Below are 22199 nucleotides of genomic sequence, written 5' to 3'. Positions count from 1 at the left end.
AGAAGGTCTGGGAGTGAGCTGCCAGGGCAGAGGGCAGCTCCGGCTGGAGACCTGCTGGGATCTGTCAAATCTCCACCAGACAGTGGTCAGCTCTGCCAAAGAGCTTGTTGAATTCAGCATGGGGATTATTGAACATCACCAGGTGTAAGTGGCATTTGCTTATCCACAGTAAAGAAAAATCCCCAGGTTTCTACAGTCCTGTCTTTGGTGAGACCACAGCTGCACAGCCACGAGAACATGAAACACGCTCTTTTGGCCTTGACGGTGTCAACACAGGGGGGAAATGTTTAATGGTGAGCATGAATCCAAGTGAAATGCCTTGTCCTCAGGCCTCAATATCCTTTTCATCCTCTGGAGTCCTTAGATCAAAACTGGACATCATTTGGTAACACGTGCTTTTGCAATTTTTTTTATCATTTATGATTTCACTTAATGTCAGTGTGTGTGGAGTTCTCCCTGGGAGCCCAGCACTTGGCTTTGAGTCTCAGTTACCAAAGTTTTGGTAGCTTCCTATAAGATTTCACATTTTAGACTCTTGCTGCCAATTCGGCCTCCCATACCCACGGATAAGAAACATGTTTATTATGCTGTTTGCAGGATTACCGTGCACAGATGAACCTCTATCCTTTTGCTCATCTGTGTGCTTAGACACCATCACCCCCATCTGAACCTTTTCCTTTTAAAAAATACTATGGAACATTTGATTTACTTGCAGTTGTAAATGGTTACAAAGATGACATAACATGTATTTGACAGCAGTGAAAAGAAAATATACTTCAGAGTAAAGTGGGAAGGAAGAAAATGTGCCCCAGTAATTAGATGAGACAAAAAATTACCTTTTATTGGATGTTGTTAAAGCTGACATGAGCGTGACTTCACATTTTGAGCTGACTTGAAAGCTGTGCTCACTCCTGTGATTGTCATTCTAATAACTCAATAGGTTGAAGGGCTTAATTAGATGCTTTTATTTATATTTCAAGATGATGAAAATCAATGTTCTTCTCATTTACCCTCTTACCCAGCCAAAAGATGAATCTACACTTCCAAGCTATAACACAGAATAACCGTATCAGGTGAGAGAGCAACGGAACCCACTTGAAGACTGATATATTTCAATCTCCTCGAAAAAGGTATTCAGCATCTCTGCTAGTTTTGTTGATGAGAATAGTCTTTGCATGAAAAAGTCCTTTAAAATGTATTTGAGAATATGTAAGGTACCTCATAAAAGGTATTGTCTTGTTCAGTTCTGGTTCAAGGCTTGCTGATGCCATTGAAAGTCCTTCTATTGAATTCAATGGGCTTTGGGTTGTTACATATGATTCCTTTTATTTAAGTTTCCATTTTCTGAAGAAAACAGTACAGCATACTTCATATAATGCATTGTACGACACCCCCTGCAATACAAACAAGTGCAAAAAGTAAACAAATAGCTTTTATTTAATTGAAAGTGGGGCTTTCTTACAGGTTACATTGAAGAACGTGAGATAAACGGTATCCACATCACAAGCAATTGCAAATCTCTTCTCTCAGTCGTATCAGCTCGGCACAGGTCTTTCATGCTTGACATACCATTACACTGGAGTTTCAGTAAGAACTACGGCTTGTAAAGAATTTGAGACCACTCTCCTTACAAACTCAAGTTATGTTTTTCATCACTCCCTTTAATTAATGCATATATATTTATCCATTAATTTCAATGGCTATTTTTAAAAATTAACGTAATATTGATACCTAACGTTTTATTAATAATAGATCACTTCTATCTCCCCCATCCCCACTGTTTTTCTTTATCAGGAATGTTGTTCATGATGAAGATAAAATCTACACGTGGTTTATTTTTAAAAGTCCATGGCTGAGCACTGCTTTAATCACCGAGGAAAAGAGTATGTAAGAACAGAACTCAATAGCAGGATCCCAGATGTCAGTATATGGTTTACCCTTGGGGACAATTTTATTGCTCCAGAGCTTAAACCTGTAAAAATATAAGCACAAAATTTTCTGACAAAAGTAAATTTGTGTAGAAAAAAAATTTTTCTATGCATTCTAACATAACAGTAGTCTATGTTTTGTTTTCAAAGTTAAACGTTATCCACAAATATTATTTCTGTTTATTTATTTTAAAAATGTAGCAGCCATTCCATGGAGTACGGTTTCGAATCAGCTTCCCACCCTCCCTGCACATATCCGCTTTTAGGAGGGTTTTGGCTCATTCCTTGCAAAACTGTGCTCCATTTTGCAGAAACAGTAAGTCACTTATGAGAGCAGAGGCTGGACCCTGGGCGACCCCACCGCAGCCACAGTGCAGGGCTGAGGTTCTCCCTCTCGGCAGCATCATCTCAGCAGATGAAGAGCCATGTTACATGCGAGAGCTGCAGCTTTGACTCCACTGAGAAAGCTTCTTTCTCTGTCCTTCCCCAGGCATTACAGGCCAGGGCAGAGGGAGACCTACACTAAAAATAAGGTCACATCCAAGTGCTGCACAAAATACTTTCTCTGCTAATGAATCTGAGATTACCAGAGACTAATCTACATGTACCCAGCCTTACAAAGCAATGGGAGGGAGGCCACCTACTGTAATGGAAAGTCAGTTAATCTATTGTACTTCTTGAGACACACAGATTTCTTATTACACAGTAACATTCAGAGAAAAAAATAACATCTCACGTACTTGATATTTTTGGAATCCTAATTTCCTCACTGCTGCTGCCATCCCCACCGTCACTGACTGTTCTTATTTCTATGAGATAATCTTCTTCAAATGGTACCAGAAGTTCAGCTGAAGTGTTGTTTGTCTCCAGTATATGTGTTTTGCTATGTCTGTTTTGCCTATACAAAATCTAAGTAAAAAGGGATGAGAAAACAAGAGTAATTTAATTTTTTTAGTTTTAATGGAATATTTTTTTTTGGCTGAGAGTTTCTTCTGTCATGTCCCAAACTTCTGAGAGCACTATCAGCATCCTGCAGCGTATTAAACTTAATTCAAAACACTGAAATACATTCTGCAGATTTTGTAATGGAGACCCCAGTGGGCATTCACTCCAGCTTTCAGGAGAGCCTCTGTGTGACAAGCTGAGGCTCATCTTGAAAGCAGGGTTATGAAAACCTTATCCAATATGTTTATGCTCTTCTGTGAATATGGAAGGTAGACACACCTTTAAAAGAGACTTCAATCTGTAACACCTTTTATATTCAGAATTCATCTGACACTGCAGGAACTGAGGTTTTAGTTTGGGCTTTTTTTAAATTTTGCCTGGTTGTGGTGAGCATTTAAACTCAAATAGAAATATTCACATTGGGTTCTGAGCAAAACTACTGCCTGCTAATGAAAACCTGGGACACTGCATAGCAGTGTGTCTTTAAAGATGTCAAGAAAGGACAGAAATTTGGGTAGTAGCATCTGGGTTTCCACTGAGGAAGTACATTCCTACAACTAAACATGACAGATCCAGCACCTGCTGGCACTTAAGTCTTTTGCTAATGAATCACTGGGCCAAGGTGCAGCGCAGCTTGGGGAGGCTAGACAGGGATTCTACAGACTGCCAACAGCTTTTTTTCCTCTAAGAAGCCTTTCTTCCTTAGTAGCACATCAACATCAGTGTTTGACTCCTTCCTCTTGACAATCTTTTGACATTTATGATAAGAAGGACAACTGAGGAGCAAAGCAGAAGGCTAAACAGGAATCATTCAATAAATATTGCAGCAAGTACTTCAAGCACTCTTTGCACATCAAAATGTAGTAAGTGTAGCCTAGGAGCAGGCGGGTTAGACACAAAGGAAGAAAGCTTAATAGTCCAGTTTTAGCATTTTTCCCCAGTGTGTGGAGCTACTCAAACACACTCACTGGGGTGTAAATCACTCACTAGGGTGTAAAACAATATGATCTCAAGAAATATTACAAGGGGTGTGTGTGTGTATGTGTGTCCCCTTTTCCTCCCTAGACATAAATAATTCTGTGCAGACACTAAAATGGCTAGGAGCATGAGGTCCTTGATACCGAGACCCTTTCCTCATGTAAGCACTCTCCACCTCCATTTTTGTAGTTCTTCAGGACTAAAAAAGTCTTTCCATAAGTCTTTTGGGGTCAGAGCCATCAAAAACAAACTTTAAAATAAATTTTTATTTCCTTTAAAAATAAATTTATGGGAGTGCTTTTGATTTCATTCACATTGATCTTTACATATCTTCCTAGCTCTTTTCAGAGGTACATTTAAGAACCGCCAGAGAATTACAACTTTTAAATGTGTTTATGCCTACCTTCAATGCTTAAGAGACTGTTCTCTACTTATATATGAAACTCCTTCCTCAAAAAGATGCGAGTGCAAGAATCTCAGATGAGTAAGATTACAAGGAAAAGGGAACAAGACAGATCCAGCACTGGGGATGGAAAATCTCTGTCCCTGTTCAGAGGTCCTACTCTGAACGAACACAGCTCTTTTTCCATTTGTACAGATGTCAGCCAACCGTCCCCAATAACTCCACAGAAGTTACTGTTTTCCAGGTACCAAACAGTCACCTTTCAATGTCACTGTTTGTACCTCTATTATAAACAACATGTCTTATTAATGAGAGAAAGAAATTACTTACTTTGTAGCCTAGCACCTCTGATTCATTCTCCATTGTTTTAACATGTTCCCAGTTCAAGCAGATTTTGGAATTTGTCAGCTTCCAAGCGATGTTTGCTGGGGGTTGACTCGGTGCTTTAAAAAACCAAAGATGATGGTAATCACAAGACACAACTGAATATTAATTTGCATAGTGTAATTGAATGAGCTGCTGACAGGGAAGTAGCAAATGCATGGGTGATTCAAATCTAAGAGAAAAAACATTTTTTCAGTCCATCGTTGCTCTCATATCAGTTAGACTAAAGATCTATTCACAGTACAAAACCACTTACTGTGAGAGTTAATTTTTGAAATTAGGAAAAGCCTGACAGTATCTGACAGTTCAAGTTGTATTTCATAGATTTTGTTTAAGTACTATGTTGTTCCTATCTCTATTTTAATGTACTAGAGAATGTTTTGCTGTATGGATTTCAGAAAAAGCTAAAACTAGGAGCAAAATACAAAAGACAAGATTTTCATCAGCCATGAGGACAGGTTACAAAGAACTACACATTAAAGTCTCCATGTGATCCATCGTGAAACATTGTAGGATTTTATAAATTCTCAGCACAATAGGCTGAGAGTAGCTTTTCAAAGGCTTTTTAACGCCTAAGTGAGAGGACTTTGAAAATTTGCCTACAAGTGACTGAAATCGAATCCTGTGTGAACATGTGAAGTTGAAACTGTGCCTTTGAACTGTATCTCAGATTTGGAACACCACATTATCTCCTGACCATGGTGCATCCTCCTAGGCCCTGCCGGGGAGGGCGGCACTGGGGGTGTTAGAAGAAATAAGGACTTGAACAGAATTAAGAAAAAGGAGGAGAGATTTGGAGGAACATATTGTGAGTATTCCAACCTGACTTTTAAATTCTTAACCTTTGATGTCCTTGTTTTCTCCCTAGATTTCCTATATATTGATAATTAATGTGTGTAACTTGGAAGATACTGTTGATTTGGTAATACTCCACAATTGCTTTCATTTCCCGTGGACACAGAATAAATTGATGGTGCCTGTTGTTTCACATCTATCTGCTCCATGATTGTGGAGAAGCCTAATCCATCCCACTGGTAGGGAAAGAAGGTGCTAGTGGACCACCCAGGTGAATATAAGCAGATGTCCTTCCATAAGCCACACTGTCAGTGCTGGAAAACGGTATTTTTTTTTAAGGCATTTATATACATTCACATACATAAACCTGCAAATTTACTTAAATGTTGTTTGAAATCTCTTTGCTGCTTTCAGCAAATATTTTATATAAGGAATTTGGTAACAAAAAACTCACAAGAGGCAAAGGATGCCAAATACTACATTGACTGTGTACTCTGAAAAGCCTTGGAAGCACTCAGAAATGGGTGAATACTGTCTTCATCGAAGCTTTTTAGCACTGCACTTAAACCCATCTTAATTCATAGTCTGTGGGCTGAAAAACCACCAGAGGATGATTTTCAAAACAAGTCTGTTTTTGCTATACACCCAGTGACCAGAATAGGGGGTAACATAGCACTCCCCGAAATCCATAGTAATGTCCACAAGCAAAAATACTGCAAACAGTTCTTCAGATCTAAGATTAGCAGATCATTTCCTCAACTAATTTCTTGTAACCAACATTGTCAAGAACAGTATGGTCCAAGTATATGTTTAAGTTCATTAAATTAATGATGTTACTTTCACGTTTTAGGTAACACTTGGCATTGTTGCTGTACTGAGTTGAGCTTTATCCTTGCAAAGCATTTCTAAGATCTGTCTCTGCTGATGTATACGTTTGTAAAGAAAATGCAAAGAAATTTCTGAAATGCCTGACATATAAGTAAAGAAGCAGAAGAGCTGAGCATCACAACAGCTCCTAATGGACCAGTATGTTCATGGAGGAAGGACATAATTTCCACTTTCCTTAGTACTTTAAGCTTAAACCAGGATATCAACTTAGACCTTAAATTGATCTTAGGCAAGTATGTTTCAATCAGAATTGCACCTACTTGGCAGAAGGACCATTTTAGTTTTGCTTACTCTCTACAATAAAGGCACACAGAGAACATCGTAGGAATCCTGGACGATGAGTGGGAAGACAGAGACATTACCTTGAAGCTAACACTCCTGCTGCAGATGCAGATTGTTTATATTCTCTTGACCTATTACCTCTACCCATATTGAAAGTGCTTCCATCTTTCAGAGACTAGAGCTTAAAAATTTAATACATGTTTTTAAATATTAAAGGGGTTATTTTGACTTTAATTTTTAAATGAACCATTAGTACAATCCTGAATTTGACAGAAGATGAAGTCAATGTAAAACAAAAGCAAATTTATTCCTTATATGTCTTGGCACTTTGACTGCCATGTCTTTAACTTGTCTTTCATACAAATGCAGGTACAAATACAGAGAATCATTTCCAGAGATGAGTCTATGTTCCAGTAAGAAATTGCCTGTGAGAAAGGTCATGTTTGAGTCCTTAAGAAATACCTTATTTGCCTTTATTTTGGTTTATGTTATTTACATTAAATTCTAAGTTTTATCTTTAACTCATTTTACAAGTTGGTTCCTGTCTTGTACTTTGAGAATAGCATGAGGCAGCACACAGACAAGAGGAAAACTGGTGAAAAACAGGAAAAAAATTTCCCTTGTGCAAAAGGGCTGATCAACTGTTTACTGGAAAACACAGTCCAAGGGAATGTATTAAAAATATTGAATGCTTAAACAGTAATGAATTTTGGGCACTCTGGTACATAGTAGATCCAAGATTTCCTGCTCTGTGACTATTTTGCTTTTAGTGAACATTTACTTAATGGGTTCAACCCTGCAGGATGGTGCTCAGTGCTGCTTTGCTACCTTGCAGGATGGCCCCATGAAAGCACTGGTTTCATGAAGTTACTTCTCACAAATAGAACAGCATATGATTTTACTTCTACAATGGCAGAAAACTCAAAAAAAAATTATGTCTAAATAGTATTTATATGAATGTATCCCATATATTAACCTCTCTAGTGCACAGCTTAGAGGTCTCATAAAAGCACTGTATTTAGAGCATTCAACAGTTTTCTGGAAAAAACCAAACCCATATCACCACATCAAAATCTATTGTTTGACCAGCAGAACATTTTTCCTCTATTGACTCTGCATCTCTTTTGAAGTCTCCTTCGAAGACTCCTGAAAGTAAGTGGCATGCTGTTGCAATGAGAAAGGCAATCCTTCCTCACGGTTCCTACAGTGCAGGAACACGAACACTGGTGTTATCTAATTTTGTAGGTGTGCAAAATTACTTTAGCATATCAATAGAACAGGGTAAATGAAATAACCCGATTTAAGTTGATAGGAATTTTGGCTTCCATGAAGACAGACCCAAAGCTAAATATTGTATTAATGTCTTAAATACCAGAGGGGTCTGAGTAAACTTGCTGGTGACCACAGAAATATTGTCAGGGAGGAGATAGAGAAGTTGCTTGGTCACAGAGTTTGTTGCATAATTTACAAAGAAATTTGGGATCCTGTTTTCTTTGATACTGCAACATTTAGCTGAGATGGGTCACGGTAAGCTGAAATGTCACTATCACACTTGGGAGTTTGCAACATTTGTTGTACGAAATTGAATACTCACGTGATTTTTTAGTGGTGACATTTACTGGGGTGCTGGAGGGCCCTGTCCCTGCAGTGTTATAAGCTCGAACTGTTGCAAAATACACTGTGTTAGCTTTTAGTCCTGTGATATTTTTGGCTGTTACATTCCCATTGACTCTGACTTTACCAGCCGTGCTTTCCTTGGGATCATCAGTCCAATATAAAACCTGAAAAGTGAGAACGAAGAACAGGCAATTTATTGTTTTCCATCAATTACAGATTTGGCGGGGAAGCAGACATGCCGACAATGAAGATTTCAAGGAATACAAGACTTTTTGTATTCAAAACTAGCAGGAAATAAAACAAAGCATGAATATTTATAGAGAAGAAATAAAATTTCAGCGACTGAATACTAAGTAAGGAAGTAAATTAAATCTTTAACTTTATAGATGTCCAAAAGGAAACCTTTGATAAAGTGAGAAATTTTAAAAGTTTGTTTGGTTTTATGGTTTGAACTCATATGAAGAAAACTTTAAAAGTTACAAAAAACCATTTACCTCAGTCATCTAAGAGTTTTTTTAATTATTTTGTATCCTGCCTCTACTTTTGATTCAGTAACAGCTATTTAGATCTGGGGGCTTTTTCCAGTGAGTAATTGCTTTAGGAAGGTTTGTGTACGTACGTGACTCCATATTACCTTCATTTATAGATTTGTAATGACAGGACAGGATTTGAAGTATTTCTGACTTGCTTTAGTCTTGGTTTATCTTATCTACATTAAAAAAACCCCACCAGACAGTTGTTTCACTAGTAAAATGCCTAGCAAGAATATCTGAGGTTACTTTGAAGTACCCAATTTTGTTACAAAAATCTGTTCGGCCCCCACTCTGCTGGAGGCAACCCTAGTCTGTCCTGCAGATGTCAGATGTAGCTGACACTGGTTTTCTGCTCCCGTCAGGTGCTGGAGCTTGGCAGCAGCACAGCTGGCGGAGTGCCCCCGGGGTCTGGCACCATCCATCATCCTCGCTGCTCCCCCTGCTTGGACCCAGAAATGCCCGGCCCTGGATCTGGCCCTGGAATTGTGCCGGGACACCAGCAATGCACTCCAGTGCACAGGGCAAAAACCTGTCAGTTATTAGTAGCTGAACAGGTGCTCACTACAAGGAGCCTCAAGCAGCACCAGGGGAGGTTCAGATTGGATATTAGGAAAAATTTCTTCACCTAGTGGCGAAGCACTAGAACAGGCTGCCCAGGAAGGTGGTGGGGTCACCATCCCCAGGGGCGTTTAAAGTATGTGTAGATGTGACAGTTGGGGACATGGGTTAGCGGTGGCCTTGGCAGCGCTGGGTTAGTGGTTGGACTCGATTATGTGAAACACTTTTCCAACCTAAATGATTCTATGATTCTAAGAGGGGTAGGAAGCCAAAAGCCTTTCAAATACACCGCAACACAAATTTTAGATAGCACAAAAGTGCGTTTACCCTGGTTTCTTGTGTAGTCAATGCTATGGGTCATGTCCCCGCACTAGCAAGTACCCCATCGTGCTCAGGCAGCATTAGAGCTGTGTAAGAGGAGGGAGGATCAGCTCTGTTTTGTGGAATCAAGCAGGAGTTGTTTTATAGTAGCCATTGCAAATGATTAATCTTGAGGTTTTAATTCAGATTACAAGAAGTCTGGGACAGAGCTACAGCCCCGGTCTGTAAAAGCTTGTGATTATCTCAGGTGAAATGTTGCTAAGGAGAGTCAGGTGAAGAGTTCCATTGCCTGTTGACTTGGAAGCAAGGGGGGGAAAACCAGAACACAAACATGGCCAGGAAAAGGACATGTGTAAGGCGTCAGACACCAGCAGCAGCCGTCTCACCTCGTATCCCAGCACCCTGCCTGTGTGCCTGTTCCACGTGATGGGCTGCCAGGAGACCTCCACCTCCGCCGCCGAAACGCTCAGTGCCGAAGCCCCTGCTGGTGCTCTCCGCGGCTCTGGGTGATGGGAGAAAACACAGCTGGTGGAACATTTGTGTTAGCAGAAGGGTGTTATGTCAGGAACTGAGGGAGATTCAAGAAAAGAGGAAGATATTCTGGGAGAAGCAGCAGGCAGAGGCTCAGGAAACCTGGTGGTGTGAACCGCTGCCTTTACTACCCATTTATTGTGGAGCATCAGCAAAACACGTTTTCAAAATTGGTCACTGCCCATCATCTGGGACAGATTTTCAGAGATCAACTGCACTGAGTGGTCCCAAGAGCTAGACCCTCTGAGCACTATACTTTTGAATGTCTCCTGATTTTCCCAGCCCTCTCACTGAGAGCTGCTTGGGGACAAATAAGTTGAAACATGCTGTCTACTTAAAGCAGTTCTGAAAACCTGCCCCTTGCTTTCTTTTACTTCAATTTCCCATCTTCTGTCTTGTGCCTTCTGTCAATCTTCAATGACCAGCTGTCAGCAGGCTCCTTAATACCCCCATGGAGACCTGTCTGATCATATTTGGGACCTACTGATGCTACACAACCATTACTGGTAAGAGTAACATGCATTACCATCTTCTCCTGAGTAGACAACGGATATGGAGCTCAGGGTCCCTTCTCCTTCGTTGTTGTAGACACCGACTTTCACTTCAAAAGGAGAGAGAGGTGTAATGCTTTCATTCCTGTAAACATATTTGCTTGCTTCCACTGAAGCCACCACTGCTTTTGTCCAGGTTGTCGAGCCAAGAGGACGAAACATAATGATGTAGCCAAAACCTTCCCCATTTTGTAGTTCTTCTGGAACTGGCTGTAGTGACAAGGCAGTCAGTCAATAAGCATTTGCAAGTATACACTGTTTTAATTGAATCTTCATTCTCTGAGTATATTTTAGTGGTATTGATTTAGTTGACTGTGCCTTAGAGAAGATAATAATGTTTGCTCCATCAGTCAATGTAATATTGAAATAAAAATCAAAATAATAAATCTATTGAGGCAATCAATTTAGAAACAAAAGATCTGATCAGCACCATTGAAGTTATTCTCTTTCAGGCATGAAGTTTTAAAAATTAAGAGCATTTCACTCACTACAAGTTGTAGCTGATTTGTTTTTTCCCCAAGGGGTATAGGAATGCTAATCTTAAATAAATGACTTTTTAAAAGGAAAAAAAGTCAGGAACACAGACATGTGCATCAGCTGTACAACTGCCTGCATATAAGTGCAATACTTACATATAATTTTAAGCACAAGTAAAAGTCTCAAGTGCATTAACATATTCTTATTTAAGTTTGTTTAGAACAGAAATGTTATTGCAAGTCAACATGGCAAAATGTTTCTATTAATAAAATCTCATGTCAAGACATGTATTACTGACTCATACTGAACAGGCAATTACATCAACACTGTTTCCAGCAGGAACTTTTTTGTTTTCATGGGATAAAAATACTTCTACATTGGCTTCTCAAAGCAAGATAACATTTATGAAACAAGTAGCACATGGAGGAAAGAAGAGTTTCTCAGAAAAACTTCATTTATTTTAGACGCCTGCGTCAAAATTAAGGTGTGCAGAAAAGCAGACATGGAAAATGGTGCAAAAAGAGAGAGAACACAGGGTCAGAACTGCGGTCCCTGGGATCACTCCTGGCTCCAATCTCCTCTCCTGCAGAGGAACTCCTGGGAGCACTGGTGTGAGAAGAAGGGAGGGAAAAAAATACAGGAATTACATCAGAAGACTTCACGGCACTTATTATTTTCTTCATGAATTCCTTCTAATTCTAATAATAAGCCTAGCCTGGCATATATAACAAATGTGTCTTTCTTGATGTGTTTTGCAAACATTCCCCTATATGCCCTCTTCTATCTCTTTGCTAGTCCTGAGAGAGTTAAGTGTGAGGGATGATGGTGCACCGGGGATTTATAAGGGTCCAAGCTACTTTCTAGAGCATTTAATTTGTTTTTGAGGCTTCTGTGACCTCAGATGTAATCAAGATGTTTAGTGAGTACATCACAGAAAGCTGGAGAGTAATGTTCACTGTTGTTAGCTTGGCATAATTAGTACTTTTCCTATTTTTCAGGACACGCTATGGAGTCCAACAGGATAATTTGATTGAGATCTCTCAGGTTGCTTTCAATTTTCATGTTCTTCTGCTCCCAAAGAGTAGGTCAGTAGAGGAGGAAACAAAACAAAAGAGCAAAAGATGCACATTGAAGAAAATTTAGTTCAGTAAAAGTGAAATTTCACTCAGTTTGCAGCATGAAGAGGGGAAAGCATTGGCAGTATTATTTATGTAGTGAGGTGGGGTTTTTTTACCTAATTATTTTCCTATCACTTCCCTTCCTCCCCCGAAAGGCTGGTTAAATGGCAGTTTTTTAGCATACAGAACAAAGGTAGCTCGCTCAGCTGATGAAGAACATAATTTTTAGTTTAATTTCATTCTTTTTCCTTTCCTTCAAACTGTATAAATGAGCTTGGTTATTTCTTTGGAAAAAGAATGAAGTCAAGGAAGAGAGAAGACTGCTTTTCTTGCTTAAGCTAAACTAGAAGCCTTTTTTTTTTTTTTCTTTCATTAAGAGAAATTTTCCATCATGTACAAAGGGAGCACAATGTTTATAGAGGCCCTGTTTCAAGTTAGGGACGAAACAGAGGGCATCTTGTGCAGCCTCTGAGAAGTCACACCTGACAGTCAGATACATGGCAAGGCCACCTGGCCCCTGCCCTCCAGGCTGCGTGCTGCTGATGGCATGGAGTAGCTCCTACTTCAGTTAGATACCCACAAAGCCAGGGGAGAGATTTAATTCGGTGAATCACATCAACTTCGCATCTATGTTTCAGTGGCAATAAAAAAACCAGAGGCTGGGAGCTGTTCTGGGGAGCTCTCCCATAGAGGCTAGAGTCCTGACCGAGTGCCTGCCCCACCGCTGCACGGGCTTTGCAAGAGGATGCGTGTCTTCATCACGATGCCCGTGGGGATGCTGCTGGGTGGCTGGAGGAGGGCTTCTTCCCACAACGCTTACTTTCTACTCTGAAACGCCCTGTGCTCACCCGTTGCAACGCGTACTATGGTATTAGCTCTTCTGAAAACTTATATTCTTTCCTCTCGCTGGAGTGCTGAAGAATTAAAGGGCTCATCTCCTTTAACGCATAATAGGATATGTCTTGTCAGCACAGTGTTCCAGAATGAAAAACATGTAAACAAAAGTATGAAAAATGTTAATGCAGAAAATGGCCAAGCAGATTAGTGTGTTAAGCACCTCCTGTACAATGGAGATAAGAGGGTTATACAGACTTCTAAACATCTTTATAACATGCCTCTTAAACTGTTTATTTTTATAAATTGTTCACTATAACATAGAAAACTTGCTGTATCTCTTACAGGCTTTTTTGTCTCCAGATGCAGGATGAAATCCAGGCTCAGCCAAAGCCAGCGACCAAAAGCCTTTGGATTTCAGCAGGGCTGTGATTTCACCCATGGACTCTCCCCCATCAGACAGCTTAGGTTAATTGAGCTAACAATTACCTCCCACGTGATGACCAGCTCGGAACGGCTTCCTCCTCCTCCACTGATGTTCGTTGGTGTCACGACAGGAACTGGAGAAGAAAAGACGTTGGTGCTTGCAACTACCCACCGCTACTGCCGGGGTCTTGTCAACTGGCCGGTCAGAGCTTTTCCTAGCACGTATGCAGCTACTCTGCCTTTCAACACGCAGAACAGGGACTATATCATGTAACTGTACATTTTAAATGAACTGAAATTACATTTACACATTTTCAAGTTTATAAGGCTGAAGCCACAGATGTATTTGATACATGAGTACCCTGGTTCAAAAAATTAATTAAAGAAGCTAGTAGCATCAAGTATCTGACATTATTATGCCTCATCAACTAATTGGCAAAATGATGTTCCATTCAGACTGTAGCTGCAACACTACTGATTTACTAATTATGCATTTGTTCGGTAAACATGTTGTTGGAGCAATATATTAATTTTTTTAATTGGCTGTATGCTTTTCTTAGGAAATTCAAAACTTGTAATTTGCTTTTCTCCTTCTTCCAAGTCTGCAAGTGTCCAAAAGTGCATTGATTACAGTTTGATTTCCCCAGCAGTGCCCCAGGGGTACGGCACCATAGGTACAGGGTCAAGGTCAAGCTGCGGGCTAGTGTTCCAGGCTAAAGGGGCTTCTCATCACTCAAACACTCTTGTTGCAGAGGCAAAGGAAATAGCATTTCTTGCATTTCAATAAACATGCCCACCCCATTAACCTTCAAATATTGACAGTTTTGAGGAACTGGATTGTGATCTAATGGATGGAATTTAGACAGACCAACCTTGTTCTTACTGTAGAGTTCACTACAGATCTACTTGCAAGGATGGGATCGCCTTCCTTTCCAGCTGCTGGAAGAGTATTAAGAAGATGACAGCCCTGAAACCTACTGATACAGGAACCCCCTATTAAAGGGCATTTGTACTGTTTGTCATCTCCAGACCCTTGGTACTGTTTTTGGAAATTTCAAGATTGTTTTTGTTGTTCCATTCATTCAGCTCTCCCTGTCTGAAAACTGGATGTGTCAAGATAGGGCTGAAGACAGGATCAGAAACAGGTGAGCCAATTACATCTCAGAAGCTTTTTCAGAGATTTTGGCAACTTTTGCCATGTGTGCCTGTCCTTCCCCATTCTTCCACCCAGCGCTGGCCCAGCTGCAGGAGTGGCAATAAAGGCAATAGTCCTTCAAGTTCACAGAAATTTATGTCAATCCACTATGACTTCTAGACTCCATCTCACACATAAATCTTTATCTGATTTCATCCTCTCCAGAAATGTAGACATTTCACGATGATTTTGTTTTGCAGTCATAAAAGTGAGTGCAAGTGCAAACGGACTGGGCCCTTTCAGAGAGTTTAGCATAGATACTCAATTTTGTCACTCACAATCAATGTCTTTGTGCACATCAGCGGCAAATAATCGAAGACTGAAAAGAATTGCAATAAAGGAAAAAATGACAAAACAGACTTTCAAGCCTAGGGTTTCAGTGTTTTATGAACCAGCTGATGCTCAATTAGTTCATGTGTTAAAAGTGTTCAGTACTTAATACATTTGCATGGGGAAAAAAACATTGTACTACTGCTCAGCAGAGCCTCAACTGGGTCATAGTTGAGAAACAGATGAAAATTTACAGCTGAGTGCACCAACAGAGGCTCAATTAATTCTCAGCTCCACTTCATGAACAGTGGCTCATTTGCATCCACAAATGTACTAATGCTCAGATTACAGCTGGCAATATAGCTATTATAACAGCGAAGTTCAAATTCACCCTTTTGTGGCCAGCTTTTGCTGTTCACACTGTCATACTGTTTTCAGTTTCCTATTCTGATGAAAAAAAATTAAGACAAGCTGTTACTTCTCCCACTGCACAGCAATATTTTCAGACAGAATGATTTACAGCAGTGAAGGGGTTAAGCAACTAAAACCTGAAACAAATCTTTCTGTTCCTTCTGTTAAGCTTCAGACAGTGCTACACTGTAAGGAAATAATGTTTGTTGTGCTATTGCCATGATAAATAATATTAATTTTATTGTTTCTTTCTCTTTCTAGCCCTAGTCTTGTGAATTCCTCAAATAATGAAAAACCACTTCTAAAAATGAAAGCTTTTACTGACTGTATACGTGGGTTTGAATATCACACTTTTCACAAAGCCCCATGGTGGCAACAGCAAGAAAGAACTTCCCCAGACTAATTTTGACTTCATGATCAATTGTGTAATGGAGAACATGTATCTGTGATACTCTGCTGGGAAATTTAGAAAGTCTGGCCTCTCCCTGTCTCCAGCTTTTCTTTAGCCTTCCCTTTTCACATTGCTCCTTACTCCTTGCATGTGAAAGCTTCCTTCGGTTCTCCTGCTGGAGGAAGGGGCCATGCACCACTCAGGCATGCATCCCCCAGACACCTAAGGTCATGCAGGATCAGTGCATCTTTCCAGGCTGGAGGCTCTCAGGCTCTTCCCTTTCCTTGGGAGCAGCCTGCAGTCTGCTTTACTGCCACACTGGCCAGGCAGTCCTGACTGCTGCTAGAACTCTTTTAATGTCTCACAGCACCTGGAAAGACAACAAAATCTACCAAAATTGGTGTTCTAATGATCAAACAGTTTTTTTCTGGCATCAATACTCAATGTAAGTTTTTGTTTCAACAACAGGAAAAAGAACTTGTTAAATTTAAATCAACTGATTTAATACATTTTGAAGTAATTCTGCCTTGGAACCAATATTGTAGGTATCCTGAGAAACCAGTGGATCCACGTTTCTAAGGACGTTATGTATTTTCTGCTGTATAATGTACAATACTGTATTTTGAGTTCTGTCTTGAAATGCAGCTTGCCAGGCTTCAGAGCTTGGCAAATGAGATAAACAGAAAAGAGAAAGTGGACTGTAAAAGCTGCTTCCATTTTATTGCTTTCCATCCTATAAATACTGATTTTATAGGTGGGAGAGAGTTGATAAGCAGGGGGCCGGGAGAAACATAAAACAAACCAAAGGTTTGGACTTCAAATAAATTGCACCAAACTGAGTAGGTCAAAGGACTGACAGTGTCGGTCATCCAAGAATGAGCCTTCTTCCTATGAGGTTCCAAGCCCCAGAAGATAAATGTGTAAAGGTTAGACAGACAGATAGTAAGGATCCTGCCCTGGAGTCAGTGGAAGCTATTAGTTTCACTGGGCTTTGGATGCTGTAATTTATTTCCTCCAGTTAAAGCCAATATCCTGTCCCTACTGATGCTCAGATATCAAACACCCTCTGCAGCAAAGGCATTACATGCTTGTGCTAGGCTGTGCCAGAGAGCTGGCTTTATAATTTTCTATGCAAGTCCCTGAGCAGGGTCTAAACGCAGTTGTAATTGGAAGAAAACAAATCCAACTCCCCAACCGCTTGAATGAAAGTTTGTGTTCAGGCATGTGGACTAGATATATTTTGGGACATATCAAAGGAAGGGAGCATGGGCCAGCTCCAGCTTTTGTTGCTAGCTCAAGTGATCTCCAAACAAGAGAGCAAAGCGTGCAGTCCCTCAGTCATGTCCAAGCATCCCTTGCATCATTAGCGTAGGTGTGCTGTCATGAAGCCATAGCAGCCACAGACTAAAATGCTAGACAGATGTGAACGTAACCCTGTAGGAGTGAGTGGTTCTGCTGCAGTGCCACTCTCACACCCGGGAGCTGGCAATGTGTCTGTGTGCAAAAAACCTGAGAGAAACTAAGGGGCTTACCTGCTGCTTTAGTTTTTAGTAGAGCTGATGGTCTGCTTGGCTCCCCAGTTCCAACGCTATTGCTGGCAACCACACGAAACTCATATTCAACCCAAGGGCTTAAGTCAATGACGGTTGCCTTGTGAGTCCTGCCATTAACTACTTCAGGAACTGAAGGCAAAATAAACATGTGAAATGTATTTTAGAAATAATTAATGGCAGATGCAAATCAATGGTACATGCAAAAAATACAAAGCAACTCTCAAATTGCTCACCTGTTGAAACTGCCTGCCATCCAACTGAGAAAGGAGTCCTCGTCTGAACACTGTAGATCTGGACTGGACTATTATTATCTATTCCAGACTTCCAGGATAAGACAGCAGTAGTGCTAGAAATATGTTCAACTTTAACATCTTCTGGTGGACCTGGGGGGCCTAATATGATTAGCATTTTTAAGACGAAGGTATTAGGAAGAGAAGATTCGCTGCTGGAATGGGTCAAGCAACTCTTACTTTCTCAAGTCAGTGGAATTATTAGTGAAGCTGCAGTTTCACAAAAGCAGCACAATCTCTAAACGATGGCTTCATGTCTGTGTTACATTTTTCTAATTAATGAGAGGTTTTGAGTCAGGAAATTGAATGTTTTTATGTTACTTATATGAAAACTACAAACAAAGGAATGATTTATTATTTTTTTTTGGCTGACAAAAATTTACCCGATGTGTCTTTTGTTGAACCATCTGACATTTTCAGAATTCCTACTGAATTTAATCAAAACTGAGGTTTAGAAAGAATACAAGATGGTACACTATACAGATTGCTGATTTCTGCTAGGGTTCAAAGGATCTGCTCCCATCACAGCATTTCTCTTGCTGCTGACAGTAAAAAAGATGCAATAGCTGACCACAGAAACTCGTTTTTCATATTAACCTCAACTTGTGGAAAGGAACTCGGTCTGGTGTTTTTTTTTTTTCCAGCCTGCAGAGTGACCCAGAGATGCCCAGCAAGAGGCAAGTACAGCAGTGTGCTGAAAGGAAAGGACTTCCCTATGACTTGCCATATTGACCTGGGTGGCCAGGAAAGTTTACCTTTCAAAGAGGCCATGGCAGAATCGCACGGATCTCCCTGGGTTAGCTGCATGTTAGCATCATGCTGGCCACCACCTCAATGGAATTTTGGAGTCAAGGGTACAAGATATACAGCATTTACCTAGCGAAATGCTGAACTGCTGTCCTAGGAATCATTTAAACAACAGCTGATGTTAAGAACTCCTAACTCCTCCAGAAGATATACATGTCTACATTTAACAGACATACCTCTTACAATTATATCTGCTGTTGCAGACTGACTGTCTAAAGTCGTCTGTACCATGCACACATATTTCCCAGAATGATGTAGCTGAATATTTCTTATCATCAAATCCCCAATAGATTCCTGGAGATACAAAAAGAGTAAACTAATCACTCACAACCTGCTTTCCATACTGGACATTTTTATAAATTGCTCAATATTAATAAAAAATTCAGCTTTTAAATTAAAATATTCATAGCTATCATCAGTTTCTTTCATGTGGACATTTTTATTAGGGCTTCACAAATAACTCAAGCGCCTTTATGAAATTTAAGAAAGAAAAACAAATGGCTGCAACCCTTGTAAAGAAACAGTGATTTGCCATGCATATAAATAGCGATGGTAGAATTATGATAAATATTTGTGTCATCTAAAGACTGTGGCAAATAGTTTTCATTAAGCACTAAGGAGTTTAAGAAACTTACTCTTCCAATTCTTTCAAAATGATGTATTCCACTATTAAAATCAATCCTATTGCCATTGAACGACCATGTGAACACCACATCAATGGATGGGTCATGAGACACCTGGCATGGAAGAACTATGCTTTCTCCAACTGTTACATCCATATTAGAAGGTGGAATCGTAATTACAGTTCTTTCTGTGGAGACAAAAATAAATTCCTTTTTATTAAAATGCTTATAAAAATAGTAGATCTTGAATGAGTTTTGTACCATTTGTGCAATGATTTTAAATTGGTCCAAATGTCCCATAATAAAGAAAATTATCTCTAATAATGATTTCAGAACACTCTTACCTATGTATAACTTATTACTTTTGCAATATCAACACAATGAGCATGCTGTGTGCCTCTGAGAGCAAGCAGACGCAGAGGCAACATGCTGAATTAGTCATATGTTACTTTGTAAAGCCCATAGTCAATAGATATGATTTCAGCTCAAAAAGTGCAGACTTCATTATTAAGACTTAAAAATATGCCCACGGTTCTTCAGACTTGAAAATCTCTCCTTAAAGGAAACTGCAACAAAAGCAAAACTGCTGTTCATCTCCACTTACTTTATACAATGAGATCCCTAATCTATATAAATGGTAGTGGTAGTTTACTGCACAGCGTTGCTCACGTTACAGCTTCAAAGAAGATACCTTCACAGAGAGAAAAACTATTTATGTAATCTTTTTTAACCTCTTACACTGAGAAACAAACTTTCAGTTCTTATTAAGGAAAGTAGGAGCTCCTCGCTGAAGGGGAAAAAAATAAGTTTATATGGCTTCACTCCTGTTGATATGACTGGCAGATAGATGAGAGATAACAACCGCTTTGTTGTAAGCAATTCCCTTGAATAAAGCTTTTGTGCATCAGTGTTACAAAATGGTGAGAATTTAGAGGTGCATGTATAAATGAGAGTAGAACCAATTCAACAGTATTAATACGTTCTGAAAATAATGTGAGAGGAGAAGAAAATTTGCACAAGCTGTATTAGTTCAGTGTTCATTCTGGCTTAACTCTATGTCTTAGAAATATATTTGAAAATTCAGAATTTTGGTTTTACCAAGGCCTTGGTTCCAAAGGGCTGGTGCATGACAGGGCATCCAACCTCTGACCTTCAAACCCATTCCCATTCAGACTGTCCCCACCACTGCAGTAACTGATTTAATATGTAGGTACAGACAGGCAATATGGGCTGAAGCTTGAAGGGCTTCTTCCCAGTGCCTGAGCTGCATTGGATGAGTGACTGTTACGGCAGTGGTCAAGTAGAAACAAGGCAGAACGTTGCATTTTCTGCTAACCTTTTAAAATAAAACTGGATCTCACTGGTTTCATCTGTAAAGCATCACAGCCGCAGGCATCAAGTAACAGTTTCAGGGGAAAACAAAGAAAGAACTTGTCTTGTTTTTACTTTTACAGACAAATAAGGTGGTTTTTTTTCTGGTATCATTAAGAGAGTGTCAGAGGTTCTCATTGTGAGTTAGAGCTCAGACTTGGAACACGCTTGCTCAGATTTCTCTGCATACTCCAATTGCTCTTCACAGCCATGTAAAACTATCACTGTGGCAGCTCCATCAGTTTGTGTGAAGTCAAGGACTGTAAAAATGTGAAGGCCTCAGATGACTGTCTTAAAGATACTCAATCATTAGGTTAGAGAAATCTCTTCCTCTCACTGGAAGCAGTGTGTCAGATGCAATAAATTCCAGATGATTCAAGGGCCATATTCTTTGTTGGCACAACTCCACTGATTTCAGCACATGCTGGCAAAGAACTTGGCTCCATAAATCTCTAATGAAGTAATTCCATTGTGAAGTACAGGTAACTTTTATAGAATAATTCTGAAAAGTATCTGGGAACTAGAGAACCTCCACAAAGTTTTCTTTTCTTGCTTTTCCTTCTGTACTTCTCACAGCTGAAATAGAACTGCATGAGTAACACCTGGAGGAGAGAAATTCTATTACTCCCAATAATGCTGTATATGTTAAAAGAAGAAAAAAAAATAATACCCTGGTCTATGTTAAAAATTTTAAAGTTGCTTTTGTGATAGCTGAACTTCTCTTAGCCACTAGCAGGTGGAGAGGCATGATCTTCTGGCCTGACACAGTCCTCCAAACTCCTCATCTCTTCCTCCAAAGTCATCCTGTCACTCCTTCCTTAAACCTATAAACCGAGCTTTTAAAGCCAACAAGATACGGCATCGAAGAAGTAAAGACTTCCCCTGAACACCGTGGTCAACCTCAAAGGGGAAATTCTACATTGCTCTCAATGTTTATACATACTTTCTCCCTGACTCCACTTGGGTTTTGTCTGCTCTGTCTTTACCTGTGCAGGAGAGATGTCTCCACACATATTCTCTCATAAATGGTGCAAAAAGTTGCACCTGATTTACAAGAGGGTATTGAATGGTCTGGTAAGTCAGCCTGGGCTGTGGCCCACCTCATGTAGCCTCTGGGTCTGACCTGTGTGGTGGAGCTGGGAGAACCAGGAGGTGGCTAACTGGCCCCTCTGAAATCCCTTCAAGGGTCACCTCTGCAGCTCATGTCTTCTGTACAGAGTAATTGCCGCTGGGAATGAAGAGGGCTGGCCCTGACAAGGCTCGTTTACAACGTCAACCACTTAGATGGGCAAAAGCATATTTCCCACACCTTCCACTGGTAAGCTCAATATCTGGGTATGAGCAAACAGTGGCTACAGGGTTCAGCTTCCCAGCCCTCTCAGATGGACCCCGAAGTCTGGGATAAGCTCCTTGCTGCCAGGTATGAACTCCTGCTTGCATTTAATCTGTTTCCCTTAAATAGAACTTGGATGTATTTATTTTTCACTGCTTTGACGATAGTCTGAAGCTACCCATGGAATTGGGTATTCTGCTAAAACTCCAAATCAAAGCACTTATACCAGGGGTGAAATTCACCTTTTCTGCTTTAGTTGATTCAGCATTTATAAAACTGCGCCACTACGGAATTTTCCATGTGTCAAGTACTTCTTGTCCTTCAAATTTCAGTTTAAAATATCTACCCTTCACAAGACCCACATCATCTCTACTGCCACAAGACTT

The 22199-nt window shown here is 40.1% G+C and overlaps 1 protein-coding gene across 4 annotated transcripts in view; it reads right to left on the bottom strand.

The window, feature by feature from the left end:
• Positions 1–871: 871 nt before the first annotated feature.
• Positions 872–22199, bottom strand: part of LOC119147583 (contactin-6-like) — a 149197-nt gene continuing 127869 nt past the window's right edge. For 2 of the 4 annotated variants that reach the window (XM_037386805.1, XM_037386803.1), the window contains exons 13-23: positions 19122–19297; positions 18663–18780; positions 17623–17781; positions 17369–17518; positions 13633–13703; positions 10690–10924; positions 10019–10134; positions 8198–8384; positions 4585–4697; positions 2669–2837; positions 873–1972 (exon numbers count right to left, since the gene is read on the bottom strand). In XM_037386805.1, coding sequence (XP_037242702.1) covers positions 1869–1972; positions 2669–2837; positions 4585–4697; positions 8198–8384; positions 10019–10134; positions 10690–10924; positions 13633–13703; positions 17369–17518; positions 17623–17781; positions 18663–18780; positions 19122–19297 — 1598 coding nt within the window. In that variant the 3' untranslated portion in view covers positions 873–1868. Of the gene's footprint in view, positions 1973–2668; positions 2838–4584; positions 4698–8197; positions 8385–10018; positions 10158–10689; positions 10925–13632; positions 13704–17368; positions 17519–17622; positions 17782–18662; positions 18781–19121; positions 19298–22199 lie in introns of those variants that run through there. The other 2 variants (XM_037386804.1, XR_005104083.1) reach the window with 2 other exon arrangements.

This window comes from Falco rusticolus, chromosome 4 (assembly GCF_015220075.1).
Source record: "Falco rusticolus isolate bFalRus1 chromosome 4, bFalRus1.pri, whole genome shotgun sequence".
Classification (NCBI taxonomy): Eukaryota; Metazoa; Chordata; class Aves; order Falconiformes; family Falconidae; genus Falco; species Falco rusticolus.
The sequence above is the reverse complement of the archived record's forward strand: the minus strand, read 5'-3'. Positions and strand labels throughout refer to the sequence as shown.